This window comes from Gordionus sp. m RMFG-2023, chromosome 4 (genome assembly GCF_954871325.1).
Source record: "Gordionus sp. m RMFG-2023 chromosome 4, tfGorSpeb1-WG-v2, whole genome shotgun sequence".
In the NCBI taxonomy this organism is placed as follows: Eukaryota; Metazoa; Nematomorpha; class Gordioida; order Chordodea; family Parachordodidae; genus Gordionus; species Gordionus sp. m RMFG-2023.
The window spans coordinates 27,816,148-27,834,395 of record NC_088778.1 but is presented as its reverse complement, the minus strand read 5'-3'; the positions used below and the strand labels follow the sequence as shown (position 1 = coordinate 27,834,395).

At 27.8% G+C, this 18,248-nt stretch overlaps 2 protein-coding genes across 2 annotated transcripts; one reads left to right on the top strand and one right to left on the bottom strand.

The window, feature by feature from the left end:
• Positions 1-1,931: 1,931 nt before the first annotated feature.
• LOC135928242 (large ribosomal subunit protein uL22m-like) lies at positions 1,932-8,514 on the bottom strand. The gene is made up of 7 exons (XM_065464646.1): positions 8,451-8,514; positions 8,340-8,403; positions 8,202-8,300; positions 8,089-8,154; positions 2,701-2,778; positions 2,545-2,614; positions 1,932-2,227 (listed from the first exon to the last, which is right to left on the bottom strand). The coding sequence occupies exons 1-7, from the start codon at positions 8,477-8,479 to the stop codon at positions 2,010-2,012; spliced, it is 624 nt and encodes a 207-aa protein (XP_065320718.1). The 5' UTR covers positions 8,480-8,514; the 3' UTR covers positions 1,932-2,009.
• Positions 8,515-8,673: 159 nt separating this feature from the next.
• LOC135928784 (G patch domain-containing protein 4-like) lies at positions 8,674-11,740 on the top strand. The gene is made up of 5 exons (XM_065465247.1): positions 8,674-8,796; positions 8,837-8,910; positions 8,954-9,040; positions 9,119-9,204; positions 11,644-11,740. Exons 1-5 carry the CDS (start codon positions 8,745-8,747, stop codon positions 11,738-11,740), a joined length of 396 nt encoding a protein of 131 aa, XP_065321319.1. The 5' UTR covers positions 8,674-8,744.
• The last annotated feature ends 6,508 nt before the right edge of the window (positions 11,741-18,248 follow it).

The window sequence follows — 18,248 nt, the reverse complement described above, 5'->3', positions numbered from 1 at the left end:
TATTTTCTGATGTCCTTATCAATATTTTATAGTTATCTGTAAAATAGATTATTCGCTATGTAAGTAAAAATTACTTGATTGTCATTTGATAATTAGATATACTGTAAATCTACGACATTTAATATTCCACTGTTTGTATTGTGCTTTAATATTTTTTTAATTTATGATTTAATTTTATCAATACTTTTAAAATTATATTTAACTTTTATTAAGATAAATAAATTAAAATTACTCACTTTATAAAAAATTATATTTGATATATTATATTATTTATTAATTTTATGGATCTATTATTAATAATTATAATACATTTTACTTCTGTCTTAAGACTTATCTTTGGCTTATATTCCATTTATTAAAAAACATTTTTGGTTCATTTTATATATTTATAAATTTATTTTCCCAAAAATTTATAAATTATGATGAATGGTTTTATAAAAAAATATCAACTTTTACATTTTTATATTTTAAGCATACATATTTGAGGGTCAGGGAGTGGGGGGAGGACTAAGGGGGGATATTTTTTATTAGCTAAAAATGATATTTACAAAAAGTGATAAATTTCTGAAGGGGGGGGGAATTTCCCCTTGCCCCCCCCTTGGCTACGCCTATGATGCTTTGCTTAGCATATTTTTGTGTAATATTATAAGGGAGAAATTTGTGATTCTCCAACATTCTTGACAGACTATCTGCTTCAAATATTATAGTATGATAGAAAATTTAGTTAAAAAAGTTACAAATTCTTTAGTATGCATTTAAAAATAAACTTTATGAAAAACGGTTGGTTTTATAGTATCAAAAGTAAAAAGAATATTATGGCAATATATTTGTGTAAATGGGAAGAAAATAAATAAATACTATTGGGTAAAAATTGATCATGAGATCAAAAATGGATCTTGTCTTGGAAATTTTAAAATAGGTTCTGATTACTAAAAATTTTAAAGGAGGGCTCTATCTCGGTTTTACATTTATTTCGCAAATCTATAGACCGTGGCATATTTATCTAACTGAGCCCCCATAAGAGAAAAATAATATTAAAATTTTTAATGACGTAGATCGCCTTATTAGCGTTTATCAAAAAGCTCATTATCAAAATTATAATTAATTATTCGATTCTTAAAAGGCCATCTAATGGTGCATACGATATAAGGTAGAAGAGATAGAAACAAGTATGTATGTAGCCTTGTTTTAATTGAGGCGATATTAAAGTAATCGCGTCATTTGAAATTCATTATTTGCGATTCAACGCAGCATCAAAATGACGGAATTAAAAAATAATACGTGTAGCGTTGAGCTAACAAATGTGTTCAACAAAATTTTAAAAAGAAATAATTTATATTCTTTTATACATTTATTTTCATGACCAATATATTCCTTCCATATTAAACATTTAATAAAATTTATTATGTATTCGTCTTACCTCAAAATATCGGAATTTATTCGAAATTAAAGAAGACGATAAATTTTATAAAGTGCAAATGTTCGAAATATAGAATAGAATTGACATCTGAACGCTTGGTTTTTGCTAGCTATCTTGTAACATTAGTACTTGAACGCTCTTGGCCTAATATATATTTTTCTTATTAAGCAACAAATGCGAAAACAAAAGCCATAATAAAATTAAACGCAAATAATAATTTATTGGTTTCACTCTTTGTGTGAGCCCTCGCTATAATATTTACATTTTTGAAATTAAATTAGTAAAAATTAATTTAAATTTTGAAACAGCCTCTTCTCAACTCTTTATAAAATGTTCAAGTTATTTTAATTATACGATGAAAATAATTGTCCTTTTTTTAAAAAAAAAATCGCTATTCTGATTGGTCAGAAAATTGGAAAAATAAATCACTTGTCACTTCCAATTGGTCCTTACTTTCCTTTATGGCTATCGTAATCACAACAAACCCAGAAGCAATGATATAATAACATGATTAAACAAATATATACAATTTTATTCTGATCAAATAATCATCGCATCATTTATATTTATCGTAATAATTTCCCTAATTTTATAATCCATATTCGATCATCCTTTCTCTGCCCTTTTCAATGTATTCCTTAATCTGTTCAAATCCAATTTTGGGAGTGGGATAATATTTTGCAGGAGGCTGGCCTTCTATGAGTCTCACGAAGTAATGGCAATAACCGTATTTAACCAATGAGATTTTACCCTTCGCATGTCTTCTGATACCTTTAATAGTTACTCCCTTGGATGTAAAAGATTCCGCTTATTTTGTAAAAAAAAATTAAGAAAAACAAATATATATCGTTGGCGCTTTAGAAAATTCAGGGCAATATTTCATGACCAGGGTTTATTTCATCAGGAAGGGATAATTCCTACCCCTCTGTATTTCAGGCAATTTTGCCATATACTCTATACATGTTGGAACAAGATTTCGGTCAAATCAGGTTTGCCCCAAATTTTTTTAAAAATGGGAATAATAAATGATTTTAATAATTTTCTTCTTAAAAAAAACCTCAGATCCTCTAAACCGCCTACGTTAGTTATATAAATTTTTGTTTTGAAAAATTAAAATTACTTACCAACCCATAAATTCGATTTAAATTCCACGTTTTGTTGTTTAACGGCTAAATTTTGAGCTTCGAGCAAAACCTATTTAATTGAAATGATATATTAAATTGCATATGAATATACAGAATAAAGAACATATTTGCACGATTTAAATTTATTATTTTTACTTCTCTAATTACTTTGGCCCCATAATAAGGTAAAAATGTTAATTGCTTAATAGCCTCGTCAATTGACATACCTCTTATCTATAAAATAAAACACAATAAAAGTTATATTGATGTATTGTGATGTAAAGAATCAAGACACTATTCTAATATATTTAGGTGTACACAAATACGTTAGTATATTTAATTTAATTATTTCTTCCTAGAAAATTGTATCTGTTCGAAGTTGCCAGATATTTTTCACTCAAAAAAGTGAGTTTGTCTTTCATAATAATTTATAGGGAGCCTCGCCTCAAAACCTTGCTTATTGCTAAATTGATTATAGCATTTAATTACTATACTCTCGAAGTTTTATTTGATATAAATTATGGCCTTTTTACATGCATTATGAAGTATGTGGTATAAAGGTCTGCAAAGGGCGGATTTTAACCAAAAGGCCCGACCACTCTTTAGCCCGCCTGCCCACTTATAATTCAAAAAATTTATTCGCCAAACCATATGTCTATAAAAAAATTTTAAGCCGAATGTTTAAAAATATTTAAATGGCTGGTTTGGTTCTTTATTTATTTTAATTAAACATATATAATATGCAATATTATGAAATAAAACTGTTATGAAATTGAAGTCTATTTTGCTCATTTTGCCTAAAAAAAATTTAAAATTCACCTGACCTCGCTTCAATTTAGGCTTCTAATGTGGCATATGCAGCCTATCGGTATAATATTAAATATGACTTTGATTTAGGTCCAAATGCTTTTTTTTACGCATTATCGGTACATAAACCATAACATTGGCAATATCAAATCCAGCTGTTCTTAAATTTTCTAGGAGATTATCTTTAGAAGTTTGATAGGAAAAATATTTTTATTCAGTTATTTTTGATGAAGTATCTAAGTGATAAGGACATGTTTTTGTATTACTTTTATTCGATGCATCTGTTGGTATTAAATACGGGTGGTTTTTAGATTGACCTTGCTTCTGGTGCTCAAATAATTTTTATTATTTTAAAGCATTTTGTTCACTTACATGAAGATATAGATGAAATTTTAGATCTGAAAAAAAGTGTGTAATTAGCTTGCCCAAACAATCAGCCATATAGCTGTAGGAATGTTTTATGGAATGATATATGAATGGTACTTCAGCAATAACACACAAGGTTTCATTCTTATTATATTTGGTTATGTATGATGATATAGAAGAATTGGTTCCAGTTTGTTCATTTGCCAGCTTATGTTTGTTAGATATCATAAGCTTGGATTAAATCATACCCTGCACTATTGCTTATTGAAAAGCGTAATCCATAATACTACATTTTACAGTCTTAACCAATTATTTGTTCCCAACTTTTTGATATATTTTCATCTTTTTTGTTTGTGAATATCTCAATTTTTCATCTTGAGAATTATTGAGTATGAGCTTTCTGATACATTATAGATTTGAAAATCCTTTCTGTAACAAGTTAAAGTAATTGATATTATATTAAGTTTTTACTTAAAACGAGGTTTTAAGAAGATAAGGAGTAAATCAACTTGAAAATTACCACTTTTATAAAAATATGTACAGGTTTTTAATCTGATCTAATGATACTGAATATATTGCTTTAATATAAATAAATTTACTTAATTATGGGTCATATAAAGCTATTAAACTGCTTTTAAACTCTTGGAATGAAGGTATTTGTGAGTGCTAGAGAGGTGAAGGAAATCTACGAAATGTAGTTTGGTTTTACACTGGGGAAGGCACAACGGCAATTTTTGTGGTGAGACAAATACAGGATAAATAATTTGCAAATGAAAAGAAACTATATTATGCGTTTAATGAATTAGATAAGGTGTTTTACAAGTTGCCGAGTGAAGTTACTAGATGGGCCTCGAGAAAATCAAGTGTGGAAGAATGACTAATTGCAGTGATGGCAATGTATTTGGTAACATACTTTGGTATGGATGGATGATGATGATAGTGAAAGCTTTGAAGCGAAGGTAGGACTTCACCTGGGATACGGAATCCATTATTATTTATCTTAGTAATGGATGTGATAGCTGAAGATATGTGTGAAGGACTTCAATGGTCTATTATATGCGGATGACCTTGCTTTGATGGCAAACAGCGAGGAAGAATTGAGGGATAAAATTATTGGATGAAATATATGATATCCACTCTAGATCATACAAATGGTATCAATGCATGCCTTTCATATATTGTACACAGGGTATTTTTCACTCAAATATGTGTTTTTCCTTTTTTTATAAGCCCCCCTCCCCATACATTCCTCAATTTTAGCCGGATTCATCAATTTGATAAAACATGCTCATCTTATTTAATAATATGTTATATTTAATGCATCATGATTAATAAGACAATTTCAAATTTAATATTTTTCATTGATTTACTATTAGCAATGATTATGATGTATCATTTTCCCATTATAAACAAAGTATAATATTAATTATTATATTTCATAGATGATATATTTCCCAAAGTTCAGCTTCCAATGTAGATATCTGTTAAATTTTTTTCGCCAAGTATGAGAATAATTACATATTTTCTCTATTAATTGGAGTTATAATTTAAAAGGAACTCCTGTGCATTCAAGTGATTGTTTATAGATAATTTGCCTTTATTATTGAAATAAAAATGTAAATATTTCTTAAAGAGATTATCTGAATCTATATTTGGTATTTTATAATTAATAATAATTTTGCGAAATTCATCAAATGCTGGACAATTTTCTAATGTCATATATATGTATTTATTTATTATACCGTTTTTCTTAGTCTATAATGTTTTTTACAAACATCTTTGATTCATTTTTGAAATTCAAAGCCTTTTCTTCATCATTTTTATGTTGTAAAATGTTGAGGATACTTAAATTTTTTGATAAGAGCATATATATAGCTAAAATATCCTTAGATTGTAGTTGTAAATTTAAGTTTTATATCAAAATGCCAACGCTAAGAACAAAGTCAAAATATGCCTCTGCAAATAATCCTCGAAAATATCTTTAGTGAGGTTATTGTTGCTGATAAAAAAAAATACTTTTTAAGTAATTGGTAATATTTAAATATCCATTCATTTGCTGGGATTAACTTAGGCCAGCATGTTGGAACATGATGAAGTAATTCTGACTATTCTATCAATTCTTTTAAAATTGTAACCAGAAAATAATTATTGTACAGACAGGATTATGAAGTGCTAAAATTTAAATTCCCATAGCAGAAGTACTTTGCAAATGCAATATAGATATTAAATCAGTTTAAACGAGATATATATAGGAAAATATGCCAAAGGAGTCGACATCTTTTATCTCATAGAAGGAAATGAAAAATGATATAATCACTCATTGGCCTAAATAATAGTAAAAATGTATGATGTAAATTTATTACTAAAGTGATTTGTACAAAATATCTGGGCTAGCAAGTTTGTCAAATTTGGCCAATTGATCAAAAAAGTATTGTTGGAATGGACTTTGTCCACCTTGAACATTAAGAGAAGTGTCTAATCTCTTACTAACAATTCCTTAAAATATTAAAGAATATGATAATATTAATTAGAAAAAGATTCTGCAATAGATAGCGAAACATTAATTATAGAATTTAGATAAATATAAATTAATATTACATATATTAATTTTAGGGCTGTGTCGATATTAAATATCGGATCAGATCTGCACCAATATTTAGTGTTTTCCAAAAATATCAGATCGGGCCGATACCTGTAAAAAACCAATCCAATCTTTTTTTGTTATGTATATTTATATTATATTATTATAATATTTTCTAAATAATTTTTTTAAACAATGCAAATGCACACCCCCTATTATTCTTTTAAATTATAGTATTTTAAAAGTTTTTATATAAAAATAAAAAAGTACATCCAAAGTTTTATTTATTTTAAATTTTCTTAAAGAATAACACAGAATTTTTTTTAATATGGTATCTGAATTATGGAAATATTTTACAAGACAAAGATAATTTTGTAAAATGCGTTATCTGCGGAATTCAAATTTCACGAGGAGGAAAAATGAAGGATTCATTAATTCGATTTTTTGCATAAAAAATATTGATTTCTTAATTACATTTGGTTTAAAGGGGGGTGGTGAAAATGAAAAATCAGTATAAATATCTGTATCGGATTGGGTTCAAACCAATATCGGATTGGTGAAAAATATGTAGATCAGCACTGCCCAAATTAATTTTTTACTATTATATATAAAATAAAGTTAATATTGTCTTAAAAAACATTTATTCAAATTTAACTAGTCAAATATTGGCAAACTCGTCAAATGCATATTGGGTAGCATTAAGTTTTGCATCAAAAAACAATTTTATAAAATAAAAATTTATAATATAATATGGCTTTTATCAAATAATAAAATTATATAATTTTTTTTATTTGAAATTTAAAAAAATGAGTACGTACTAATTTTTCAAGCCCGGCCCAGTCCGAAATTTTTTAAAAAAGTTTTGCAGACCCAGCCCAAACCCAAAATTTTTATAAAAAGTTTGGACGGCCCGGCCCAAAAGGCCCAAATTTATTTAAATATATAAATTATTTATAATTACTTAAAATAAAAGACATGTTATATAGCATTTAGTTTCAATAAATTAAATCAAAAATTTTTATTTTACATAAAAAATTCAATATAAAATTGATAAATTTATATATATTTAATAAAATTTCCAAGGTCCTATCCGACCTGGCCCAAATTTTTTTTAAAATATTAGGCCCTGTCTGGCCCAAACCCGATTATTTTAAATAGAATTAGGCCCAAGCCTAGGCCGGACTCGAGCCATGCCTAACTTTGCAGATCTCTAATATACATTCTAAAAATGTTTTAATTTTGTTAGAAATGTAAAGATGAAAATAAATTATTTTTTTTAATTATGTCATTTATTGGTATGTGATGCAATAAAGGGGTAATATAATTATTATATTGTTTATAAATTAAATTTTGCAAAAATCGTGTTACAAATTAAAATGAAATAAAAATGATTTCATCTAAATTTTCAAAAAGGGTTCAGTTTCTTAGTTCTTATAGGTAGGATCAAAGAATCAATCATTGCTACTTCAACATGTTTTACAATTGTGCTCTGAAATATGAGTTAGCCATATGGTTTGGGATGATAATAAAATTATTTAACAATTCGGGTTATAACTTATTAAAATTTGTATATTACAACACAAATATTAAATAAATGATGCATTTTTGTGAAAATACATGATGCACACTCCAACTGCATCAGGTGTGATGAAACACATTTTATAAAATTTCCGAAATGATTATGAATGAATAAAGATTTGTTTAGTTAATTAGGATATTACTACCTAGTTAAATTATTGTATTAAAAAATATGTTATAAATTAGTCATAACAATAAATAATAATCTTTACAATTATTGCCTGGTACCATAATTTATCTTTGCTATATTTTATATTTCGCCTTTCATGAAATATTTCCTAATTATTTATATAAATATATATATAAGAAAATATATTTTTTATACTGCCGGTCTTGGCAGCTCTCCTTCTTTTTGCGGTGGGTAAATTACCTTATTATAATTGAGCCAATTCTCAGATGGTTTATCAAATTTTTCTAACAGACTCTAAATTCATGTATACATTTTTTTATCAAAATAAGTTACTTTTTTACAGTATACAGGAAAATTATGAAAGGATAAACGATGTAAAGGTGTAAAACTTAATCTGCTATAGAATAAATAAATATATTTTATATATATCGTATCGATAGATACCATTGTAAAATTTTCATAATTTCCCACATGTCTCAAATAAATTATTTAATTTGTAGAATTTGAAGTAAATGACACAACATAGACAGTTGCTAGATTTGTATCTTTTATTTATGATTTTAATTTCATTATCATAATTAACAAATTTCTGATAGGAATTAATATTACCAATCCTGCATCAAATTGCTAGAATTTTGATTGCTAATGTTTTACTTATATAAATAGAGCTTATTGTCAACATTTAGATTATTTTCTAACATCTGCTGTTAGAATAAAAAAATGCACAATATTTTTTAAATGAAAACCCAATTCGCGAAGAAGCTTTTAGAAAAATATGGATGGAATACAGGTTTATAATCAATAACTAGCTTAAATTTAAATATTTACAGGTGATGGATTAGGTAAAAATAAAGATGGAATTAAGGAGCCCTTAAAAATTTCTATAAAAAAAGATAATGATGGAGTTATTTATTTATAACCATTTCTTTATTTCCCTTAAAATATAGATTGGTTTTGATCGTTCATTAGAGTTTTCCAATCGTTGGTGGGAAACACTCTACAATAAAGCTGCAGATAATGTTAATCCATGTAAAGTAATATTTAATTTTTTTCTATTAATCATTTTTCATTGTAATGGCAATTATTATTTATTATTGATATATTTTAAAAAGGATAATAATAAATCAGATGATCATTTAAATTTAAAACCTAAACTCAAGAAACAAAAACTCAAGCATGATGCGAAAGAGAATGATAGGTAAACTTTAATATACAATATTATATTGCTTAAATTTCTATGCTATATTAAATTAATCAAATAAATATCTACTTTTAACATAATTATTTATTAAATAAGGGCTTGGCTTACTATTTTTTTAAAAAAATGGATTGGGTCAATATTTAAAAACAAAACTAATCCAACCATATATACTTTGTTTTTGGCAACTTATTGTAGTTATAATTATATAATATTTGTTAAAATAATTTTCTAATAAGAATAAATGAGTGAAGAAAACTAAAATTTAATTTATTTGTAATGTTTTAAAAAATTATTTAAAAATTTGGCATTACATATAAAATATTTTATGTAAATCCCATCACATTATAATGTATTGTAAAATTATAGACTAATTAGATGATTTGACTTTCAGAGTAGGTGTGGACTCACAGAATGGTAGAGAGTTAAAATAAATACTTCTGAGGTAGAAGGTAAATTTAGTTGTATTGTTTCTAAAAAAATTTCCTCCCACAAAAACCCTTCAAAACCCAATGTACTGATAGTTTATGCAGCTAATATTAATACATCCTTTGCAATATATATTAAATCTTTTATGTTCCTTCATTTACTCAGGTCTTTCCAGTTGATCAGCAACTTACATTTGTTAATGGTTTATATGAAAACTAATTGTCCAAAAAATATGGGTTTGAAATTCTATTACATCAGCTAAGTTGCATATCCCCTCTGAAAACGAGGCATTCTAGGTAACAATTATTGAGTAATTATTAGTAGGTGGTGGCACATCAGAAACACTGGTATCTCCATCACATAATTATCCCTTCAATAAATTTATACTATATCTTAAAAGTAACAAATGATTAAGTTTAAATACATTTCAAAAAATAAAACCTTGTTTCTGTTATATTAATAAAAAAAATTCATTACTTGTAAATAAAGAAAAAGAGAGCATATATGTTTTTTGAGATATGAAATTAATAATAATTCTGGATAAAATAGTTATAAATCATTTGCTATGCTGATATTTTAATTTAAATAATCTAATTTGGTAATTGTATACCAGCATGTAGAACTTATCTTGTGAATGCCAGACAATTTCATCATTAATCTTTGAGTATTTTATATTTTATATGAAAAATAATTAAAAGTAGTTCAAATACCCTGAGTACTCAATATATGGTGAAAATTTCGAGTCAAATCAGATTTTTTATTAATTTAAAGATTTAAGATTGATTCCAAATCCCATTACTATGTTATTATTATGGATATATTTCTTCTTTACGTTTTTACTTTTGTATGTTTAATTTAATAAAATTATAATTTTTGACTTTTTTGAAGTTACAATTATTGTAAAATAATAGACTTTTAAAATTAAAATCTGAAATATGTTAATGTAAATAATAAACTTTAAAAAAATAGCCTTGAAGATAATATCTCATGAGTGCACACATAAGCATTTACGTTTTGCCATAATTTTTTAATTTAAAAAAACGTAATGCATCCCTTTGTTTAAATCAGAGACCTGTAGAGATACCATTTGCACTGTCAGGCCCGGATTTTTTTTCAAAAATTTTTTCGGCCCATCCCGGGTTTTGTATTTTCAAGCCAGGTTCGGATTTTTTAAAAAAATGTATAATATTTTTACTTTTTATAGCTGGCCATTTAAAAAATTTAGTTTTAAAATATACGGCCTGACTCGGATATTTAAAAAAAAATCAGGCCCCGGTATATTTAAAAAATTAAAATATGCCCAACCAATGTACCCGAGCCGAGCCTGCAGGTTTCTAGTTTAAATAAGTTGCCTTTTTATTAATATCGTCGGTTCAAAATTTGTAAATTCTAAAAAAGGATTTTTGAAAATTATATTATCGTATATATTTTTTATTTATTTTTCTAAATATTTCATTTTAAGCTATAAGTAGGTTATTTTTCCCAATTTTATATAACATTACAAAATGAAGAATAAAAAAGCAGACTTTATTGCGCTTTTTTAAATGACTGTTATTACAAACGGTAATTTTACCAATGATGCCATTTAAAATCCATTATTTGCGTTTGCAATGAAGCATTTGAAACTCCCAATTTGTGCGCATTATAATACTTCTTTTTAAATTACTCACTAACAAGTTAAAAACAGCACTATTAGAGGGAAAGTTTCTTGAAATACAAGAGGAATTATAAGATATTTTATCGCTTGAATTTAACAAAAATTTGTACGTTGCTGATTGGCACCAGTATCTAGTAAAGGGTTAATAAATATTGAAAGAATGATTGAATCGATTGAATATCGGTCCATATTAGATTGGGTTATTAAAAAATTTGTTGATCAACACTGCCATAGAAATAACTAAGATTTTAGGCAAAATTGATTGGATCTTTCTTTACGAATTTATAAAAGTATAATAAATTTTTAGGCTTTATTTATATCTAACTTTATTTTTTTTTGTATATATTATTTAGGAATTTATCAAAAATATTCAATAAGCACAAACAAAAGGGCAAATTAAAGAGGATTATAGAACAAGAAAAGCAATTCGAACAAAATACCAATTGTTAATAATTTGTATATATATATATATATAATAATAAAGATAAATTCTTCCTGTATCATATTTAATTTACACATTTTATTTTTTTTAAATCACTTTCTCAACCCTTTCATCTGCCACATTCCCTTTCTCATTGCATTCTCTACCATCGAATTGTCACCAACTCATACAATCTCTCGCTACATATCCTTTTTCCGAACTTAAAACACCGCATTATACTTTCCATTTTCTTCCTTAAAATTAGACATAATTATTTCTTTATTGTAAATATTTTGATCTATTCTCCTTTGTCGAGAAGCACCTTTGCATTATATTTACCTACACTATATTCCTCTTTATTATGACTAAATTTCCCACATCCAGTACATTTCAATTTATCAGGATCCATATTACTAGTAGGATCCCTATTAAAATTAGGAGTATTCGGTAGCTGCCTCTCCATCTTTAACTTCAGCTTCCTCCATCAGCCGAACAATTTCATCATTTGGAATAATCCCATATTTCATTGCTATTCTCTGGTACGCTGGTGACTGTTTAGTGATAGGTCTCTCCATAGCAAACTGTCTGCTTGCATCCAATATAACTTCTAAGTTTCTTTGCATAATATCGTAGTCAGCGGTGGCTTTATACAGATTAACTTTGCAATGGCGGATTTCATCAAATTATTGTTTTTCATAACTATCTCCCCATATGTTCCCGTTTTTCCTATAAACATATTTTCCAGGTTATCATCAAAAATCATCCTGCCTTTATAACCTGCAACTCCCTCGCATAAATAGTTATACTCACATGGTAAAATGCAATTCCTCTATATTAGGCATGATAATTGTGATCTCACCATTCTCTTGAAGAAAGCTTCTGCTACAAATTGAGCAGTTCCTGCAGGATTGCTGTTTATCCTGAGGTTTTAATCTGCTGTTACCTTTATGCCCGCTCCTTCTGACATTCTAATAATAATCTCCGCACCTACTACATCTTAAGCCCCGGCAGTACAGTTCTGGTTGATGCCCAATGTAAAACCCTATCTACTACACCAATCAGCTTAGGGTCATAGTTTTCCCCAAACTTACCTCTCATCACTTTCCTAATATAACTAGCCGTAGCTCCCTGCAGCGTCTACATGAGCGGGAGGGGTAGGAACAGTTTGCATCTTATTCTTTTGAGGGGGTAGGCTGCTTTAATGGGGGTATGATAAATTTTTTTGGGGGTTATCTATTAAATTTTGAGATCAAATAGGACAAAATTTATTGCTGTAAAAATTAATACTTTTATTATAGAAAATTATTATAATACAATTCATCGACCAAATCTATATATTGCAAACAATCATACACATTGTTTTCCAAATAAAACTTTCTGCTATCCTTTGTAATGTAATTTAAAAGGTTTAGATATTTTAGCAAGCTCATAATGCCATAATAATTAATTCATTGTAAATAATGGAGGTTTTAATTGAATTTATTATCTAAAAAATAAATTCTTTATATTCACAAAATATCGATAGTTGGCAGTAGAGATAGATTAATTTAAGTTATCCTTTATTAATTCTCTGAAAAGTGTATCAATAAATCAAAAGGGTGAAAATAATAATAGAAAGACACCGCCGCCGAAGGCGGCGAGAATTTTAAGGGGGGTAAGCACAGGTTTTTGAAGGGGCTTTGCATCCAGTGAAAATCGTGTCATGTAGACGCTGGCTCCCTGACCATGGTCCTCCTTGAACCAATATACTTTAGCTGCACTGATCAGGACTAGACATAGCTTCAAGTATCTTTCCACAATTGCTACCTTTATTACATCCAACTGCCCCGATGTGTAATTGTTCATCTTCACTCGCACGGCTACTCTCCAATCAATATCAGGAGTAAACTCTGGACTTGTAGCAAATGAGGCCACAAATAAAACAAACACTGATCCAATTGCAATCAACCTTCCATCATCAGTTAATGAAGTGTATGCCTCTCCATTTATCAGATCATAGATTGCAACAACCGTTTTCTTCCTTGCTACAGTTCTGAGCTTGGCAGTCGTCTTCCCATTAATTTCTATGTGCAGCACTGCAAGCTTCTCAGCATTTGTCAACACTGTCTCCATTCCAGCTGCTTGCCCCCCCCCTAAAATGAACCTTTATAATCTGGAAAGTCGGCATGTGCCTCAAAGCCGTCAAAATTGTACTTATTATGATTGCCCTCGTCAGCAAGCTGTTAAGATCGTCACTCATTGTTTATTACTATCTAATTATATGTATACAGATCGAAAATATATTTAACAAAAAAATAAAAGAAAAATTCATTAAGAAAAGAGTTGTATATAAATATATTAAGGTGTGAGTAAAATATTGATATTTAAACATGAGTTATATGATATATAAGGTTAGTGTGAAATTATAAGTTAACAAAATTAACAATCGATTTTAAAATGAATTAGAATATTGGTGCAGTAACAAAACCGAACAGTTCTGTTAAATTTGAGTTGGATAATATTGAAAACATTAAATGTGAATAAAATATACAAGTATTGCTGAAAAATTATAGTTGAATAATATAGAGAACGTTAAATATAAATAAAATATACGAGGAATAGTGTTGATAAGAATGGCGTAAAATTTGAATTTTACTAGGAATATTTTTGATTAATTAGTATTGTATAATTGTTAGGGAGGTGGATTTAAACAAATTTTTCTAAAACTGATTATAATTTGAGTTGAGTTTATGTGTATGTGTATTATTGAGGTGTTTACATTATTAATTCTATCTTATCTGTTAACAATACAAATCATCAAGATATTTATTTTAAAGGTAATAGTGAATTTTTATGTAAAAATGAAAAGTTTTAAAATTTATAAGATATTGGGAGGTTCAATATAATATTGTGGGAGCGTTGATCATATTATGTATATGGGTGTGTAGTATAGCCCTGGGAAGGAGGACTAGGAAGAGTCGAAGTGTGAGGAATAAGGAACAAACCTTGACACTAATTCTATTTTAAATAATCGAGTTCGGGCTGGGCCGGGCCTAATATTTAAAAAAAATTAGGGTCGGGTCGGACTTTGGAAATTTTTTAAATATATAAATTTATCAATTTTATATTGAATATTTTATGTAAAAAAATATTTGATTTTATTTATTGAAACTAAACGACATATAACATATGTCTTTTATTTTGAGTAATTATAAAAATGTTTGAGTATTTATAAAAATGTTTGAGTATTTATAAAAATGAATTTCTATATTTAAATAAATTCGGGCCGGGTCGGTAAATTTTTTAAAAAAATTTCGGGTTCGGGGCGGGCCGGCAAAACTTTTTTAAAAAATATTTCGGGCAGGGCTTGAAAAATTAAGTCCGATGCAGATCACTAATTTATATTATATAAATTCTAGCATGCCTGGGGTTATAAACCCCACTAGAGAACTTAAGGGTTTAATGAACAGAGGCTTTTAATAAATTGAAGTGGCAATTATTAAAAAATAAAGTTTGCTTTTTTTTTTAGCATACCAATATGCACACTAATAATAAAAATATTTTCCCCTGAAGTTTCTCCAAAGGAAAAAAGTAAAAATAAAGAAGGTTAGGAATGACAAACTAGAGATCCCGGCTCGTACCAGGGCCGGTTCAGGCCTATTTTTAAATATTAATTTAAGCGCGAATTTAGGCTAGCCTAATATTTCTTAAAAAAAATTTGGGTCGGGTTTAAATTTTTTAAATAAAATTTTTGCAAGAAGCATACAGCAATATTTTTTATTTATAGAATATTTTTTTTTAAAGTTAAAGAAATATATTTATATATTAATAAATTTGCCTATCTGATGGCTATAACCAATCCGTGGGGAAATATTCCCTTATCACTCTCAGCCGAACCCCTTTCTCTTCCCCCCGATTCTAGCGAGGGAGGAGTGTTGTGTTTATAATATTTTAATTAGTCTGTTTTTTTTATCTATTAAATTTTAATTTCCCCCTCATTGTGTTAAACATTGTTTAGCCTTACAAAATTAAGATAAACAACTATTTAATTGCTTTTTTTGTAAAGACAAACTTTTATGTTATACAACCTCATGGTAATTGGGGAGATGATCCCCTATTGGTTGTTCGAATGAACAGTTACTGGTTTTCGATGTTTTCAGTGGCTTAAAAATATAAGCCATATGTAGAGAAGATGAAAATATTTTTATTATCTGTTTTATTATACTTTTTTACAACTTATTTATATTTTTTTGACAAAAGTAATATTTGAATAAATAAAACTAAAATGAAAATATAATCTTAAAATAAACTAAAATATAAGTTACGACTAAAATAAAGGTTACAATTTGTAAAACTAAAATATATTATTCAACATTCTCCTTCTTCTAAAGAAGCCTTTTCATAAGTTTAATTGTGATGTCATAGTTAGTTTGTTGTCCAAATGTTTTAACGTTTTGACCATCAAGTTGTTTCATAAGTCATAGTAATCGCTGGCTTGTCCTAATCGTTGGTTTGTTTAAATCGATTTTGCACGTTGGTTTGTTAAAATCGTAAGCTTGATATCCTTATCGTAAGTTGTCTTTATAAATCGAGATTTTGTCATGTAGCTTGCTTGATAGTACTCAGTCGTTATTATTATCATTTTTCAAAATTGTTATTATCATCAGTAAGTTGCGAATAATGAGAAATAATAGTTCATCAAGTTGGATATAAGAATAAATGAAGAATGATAAATCAATAAGATTGTTATATAATATTTTCAGCGTTTTCATTTTTTGCGTTTTAGTGTAAGCGTTTTAATATTTAATTTACTTTATGAATTTTAATATTTATTTTATTTTTATATTTTAAGTTATGTAGTCTTTTAAATAAGCAGGTTTTTGTTTAATTCGCATTGGTCTAGAAATCGGTGTTATATCATTTTTATCAGTAATTTTTATATTTTTGTCCACACTTCCCTCCTTAAAAGAATCCTTAGAGTCATAATTAATAAGTATGTTAAAACAGTTTATAATTCTTAATTGATCTAAATGTCTCCTCAAAATACCTTTATCTGTCTTAATTTGGAACATCATGTCACTTTTTTTGTGTGTGATCATGCCTTTACACCGTTTGTCATCACCTTGTACTTTGTACCAAACAAAATCTCCTACGTTAAAGGTTCTATTTCGTGGTAAAGTAACGTTTATTTTGTTCTCCTTCTCTTCCAACGGTTTTAATAAGCCCCATTTAATTCTAATATCTCGATTGAACATTCTCTGAGATGGTGTAACTCCTGTAGTATCATTATGCGTATTTCTGTAATTATATAAAAATTTGTCAAGTGCGATGTCTAAGTCAATTTTAATATTCTTTTTCATATGTGTTTTGAAAGTTCTCACCATGCGTTCTACCTGGCCATTGGATTGCTGGTGATAAGAAGATGTGAGCACATGTTTGATACTATAATCATTGCAAAATTTTTCAAAATCGTTACTCGTAAAGTTAGTGCCGTTATCAGTAACTATAGTTTCAGGTATTCCATATAGCGAAATAGTTTTAAAAATTTCTTTTAAAGTAACATCAGTCGTAATATTTTTAACAGGAATAATAATTGGAAATTTGCTGTAGGCATAGATTATTATCAACCAATTTCTTGTGAAGAACGGACCCGCATAATCTATGTATATCCTTTCAAACGGTTTGGTTGCCGAAACCCATGGTTTTTGTATCTTTTTAGGATTGTCATGATATACGTTACAATCGTCACAACTTTTCACTTCCATTTCTATGTCATTATTTATACCAGACCACTACATGTAATCTTTGGCTAAGAATTTGATTTTTCCTGCTCCCAAGTGACCTTCATGTAATGACTGTAGTACATTTTTTCTCATAGAAGACGGAATTATGATTCTGTTGCTTTTGTAAAGACAATCCTTAATTATACTTAATTCCGATTCAATGTTTTTATAGATATTGTTCATTAAAGGCCTGTTGTTCTTAATATCATTTATGATTTGTTTTAATTCAATATCTTTCAAGTTTCATCACGAATTTGATTAAAATTAATAGAAATGTATATTTTCAACAGCTTCATCATGACATTCTTGTGGTAATCTCGAGAGGCAATTAGGAACAACATTATATTTACCGGCTTTATACTTTATTTTATAATCATATCCTCCTAATGTTATATTCCACTTCTGGAGTCTTAAGGACATGGTACTATTATCCTTAAGACCCTTGGTAAAGATGTGAACAAGAGGTTTATGGTCAGTAATAATTGTAAATTTTGTGCCGATTAAGTATTCCTGGAACCTCTTTATAGCGAACATAATAGCGAGAGCCTCACGCTCAATATTGGTATAATTCATTACGGATTTAATAAAGTTCTCGACGCGAAAGCTATAGGTTTTTCTTTACCGTCTTTTTCAGTATGAAATAATACAGCTCCTAAACCACATTTAGATGCGTCAGTGGCTATCCCTATAGGTAATTCAGGGTTAAAATATGTCAAAGCAGGAGGAAGACTAATCAACTTCTTAAGATCATTAAAACTTTTAGAGTGTTCTAAGT

Excerpts from the sequence above, each read along its gene's own strand:
- LOC135928242 (XM_065464646.1), bottom strand. The coding sequence starts at position 8,479 with ATGTGGGAAATTATGAAAATTTTACAATG. Across the intron at positions 8,404-8,450 it reads ATTATGAAAATTTTACAATG|CAGATTAAGTTTTACACCTT; the intron begins GTATCTATCGAT and ends TTTATTCTATAG. Across the intron at positions 8,155-8,201 it reads GAGAGCTGCCAAGACCGGCA|GAAATATTTCATGAAAGGCG; the intron begins GTATAAAAAATA and ends ATAAATAATTAG.
- LOC135928784 (XM_065465247.1), top strand. The coding sequence starts at position 8,745 with ATGAAAACCCAATTCGCGAAGAAGCTTTTAGAAAAATATGGATGGAAT. Across the intron at positions 8,797-8,836 it reads AAAATATGGATGGAATACAG|GTGATGGATTAGGTAAAAAT; the intron begins GTTTATAATCAA and ends AAATATTTACAG. Across the intron at positions 9,041-9,118 it reads ATAATGTTAATCCATGTAAA|GATAATAATAAATCAGATGA; the intron begins GTAATATTTAAT and ends TATTTTAAAAAG.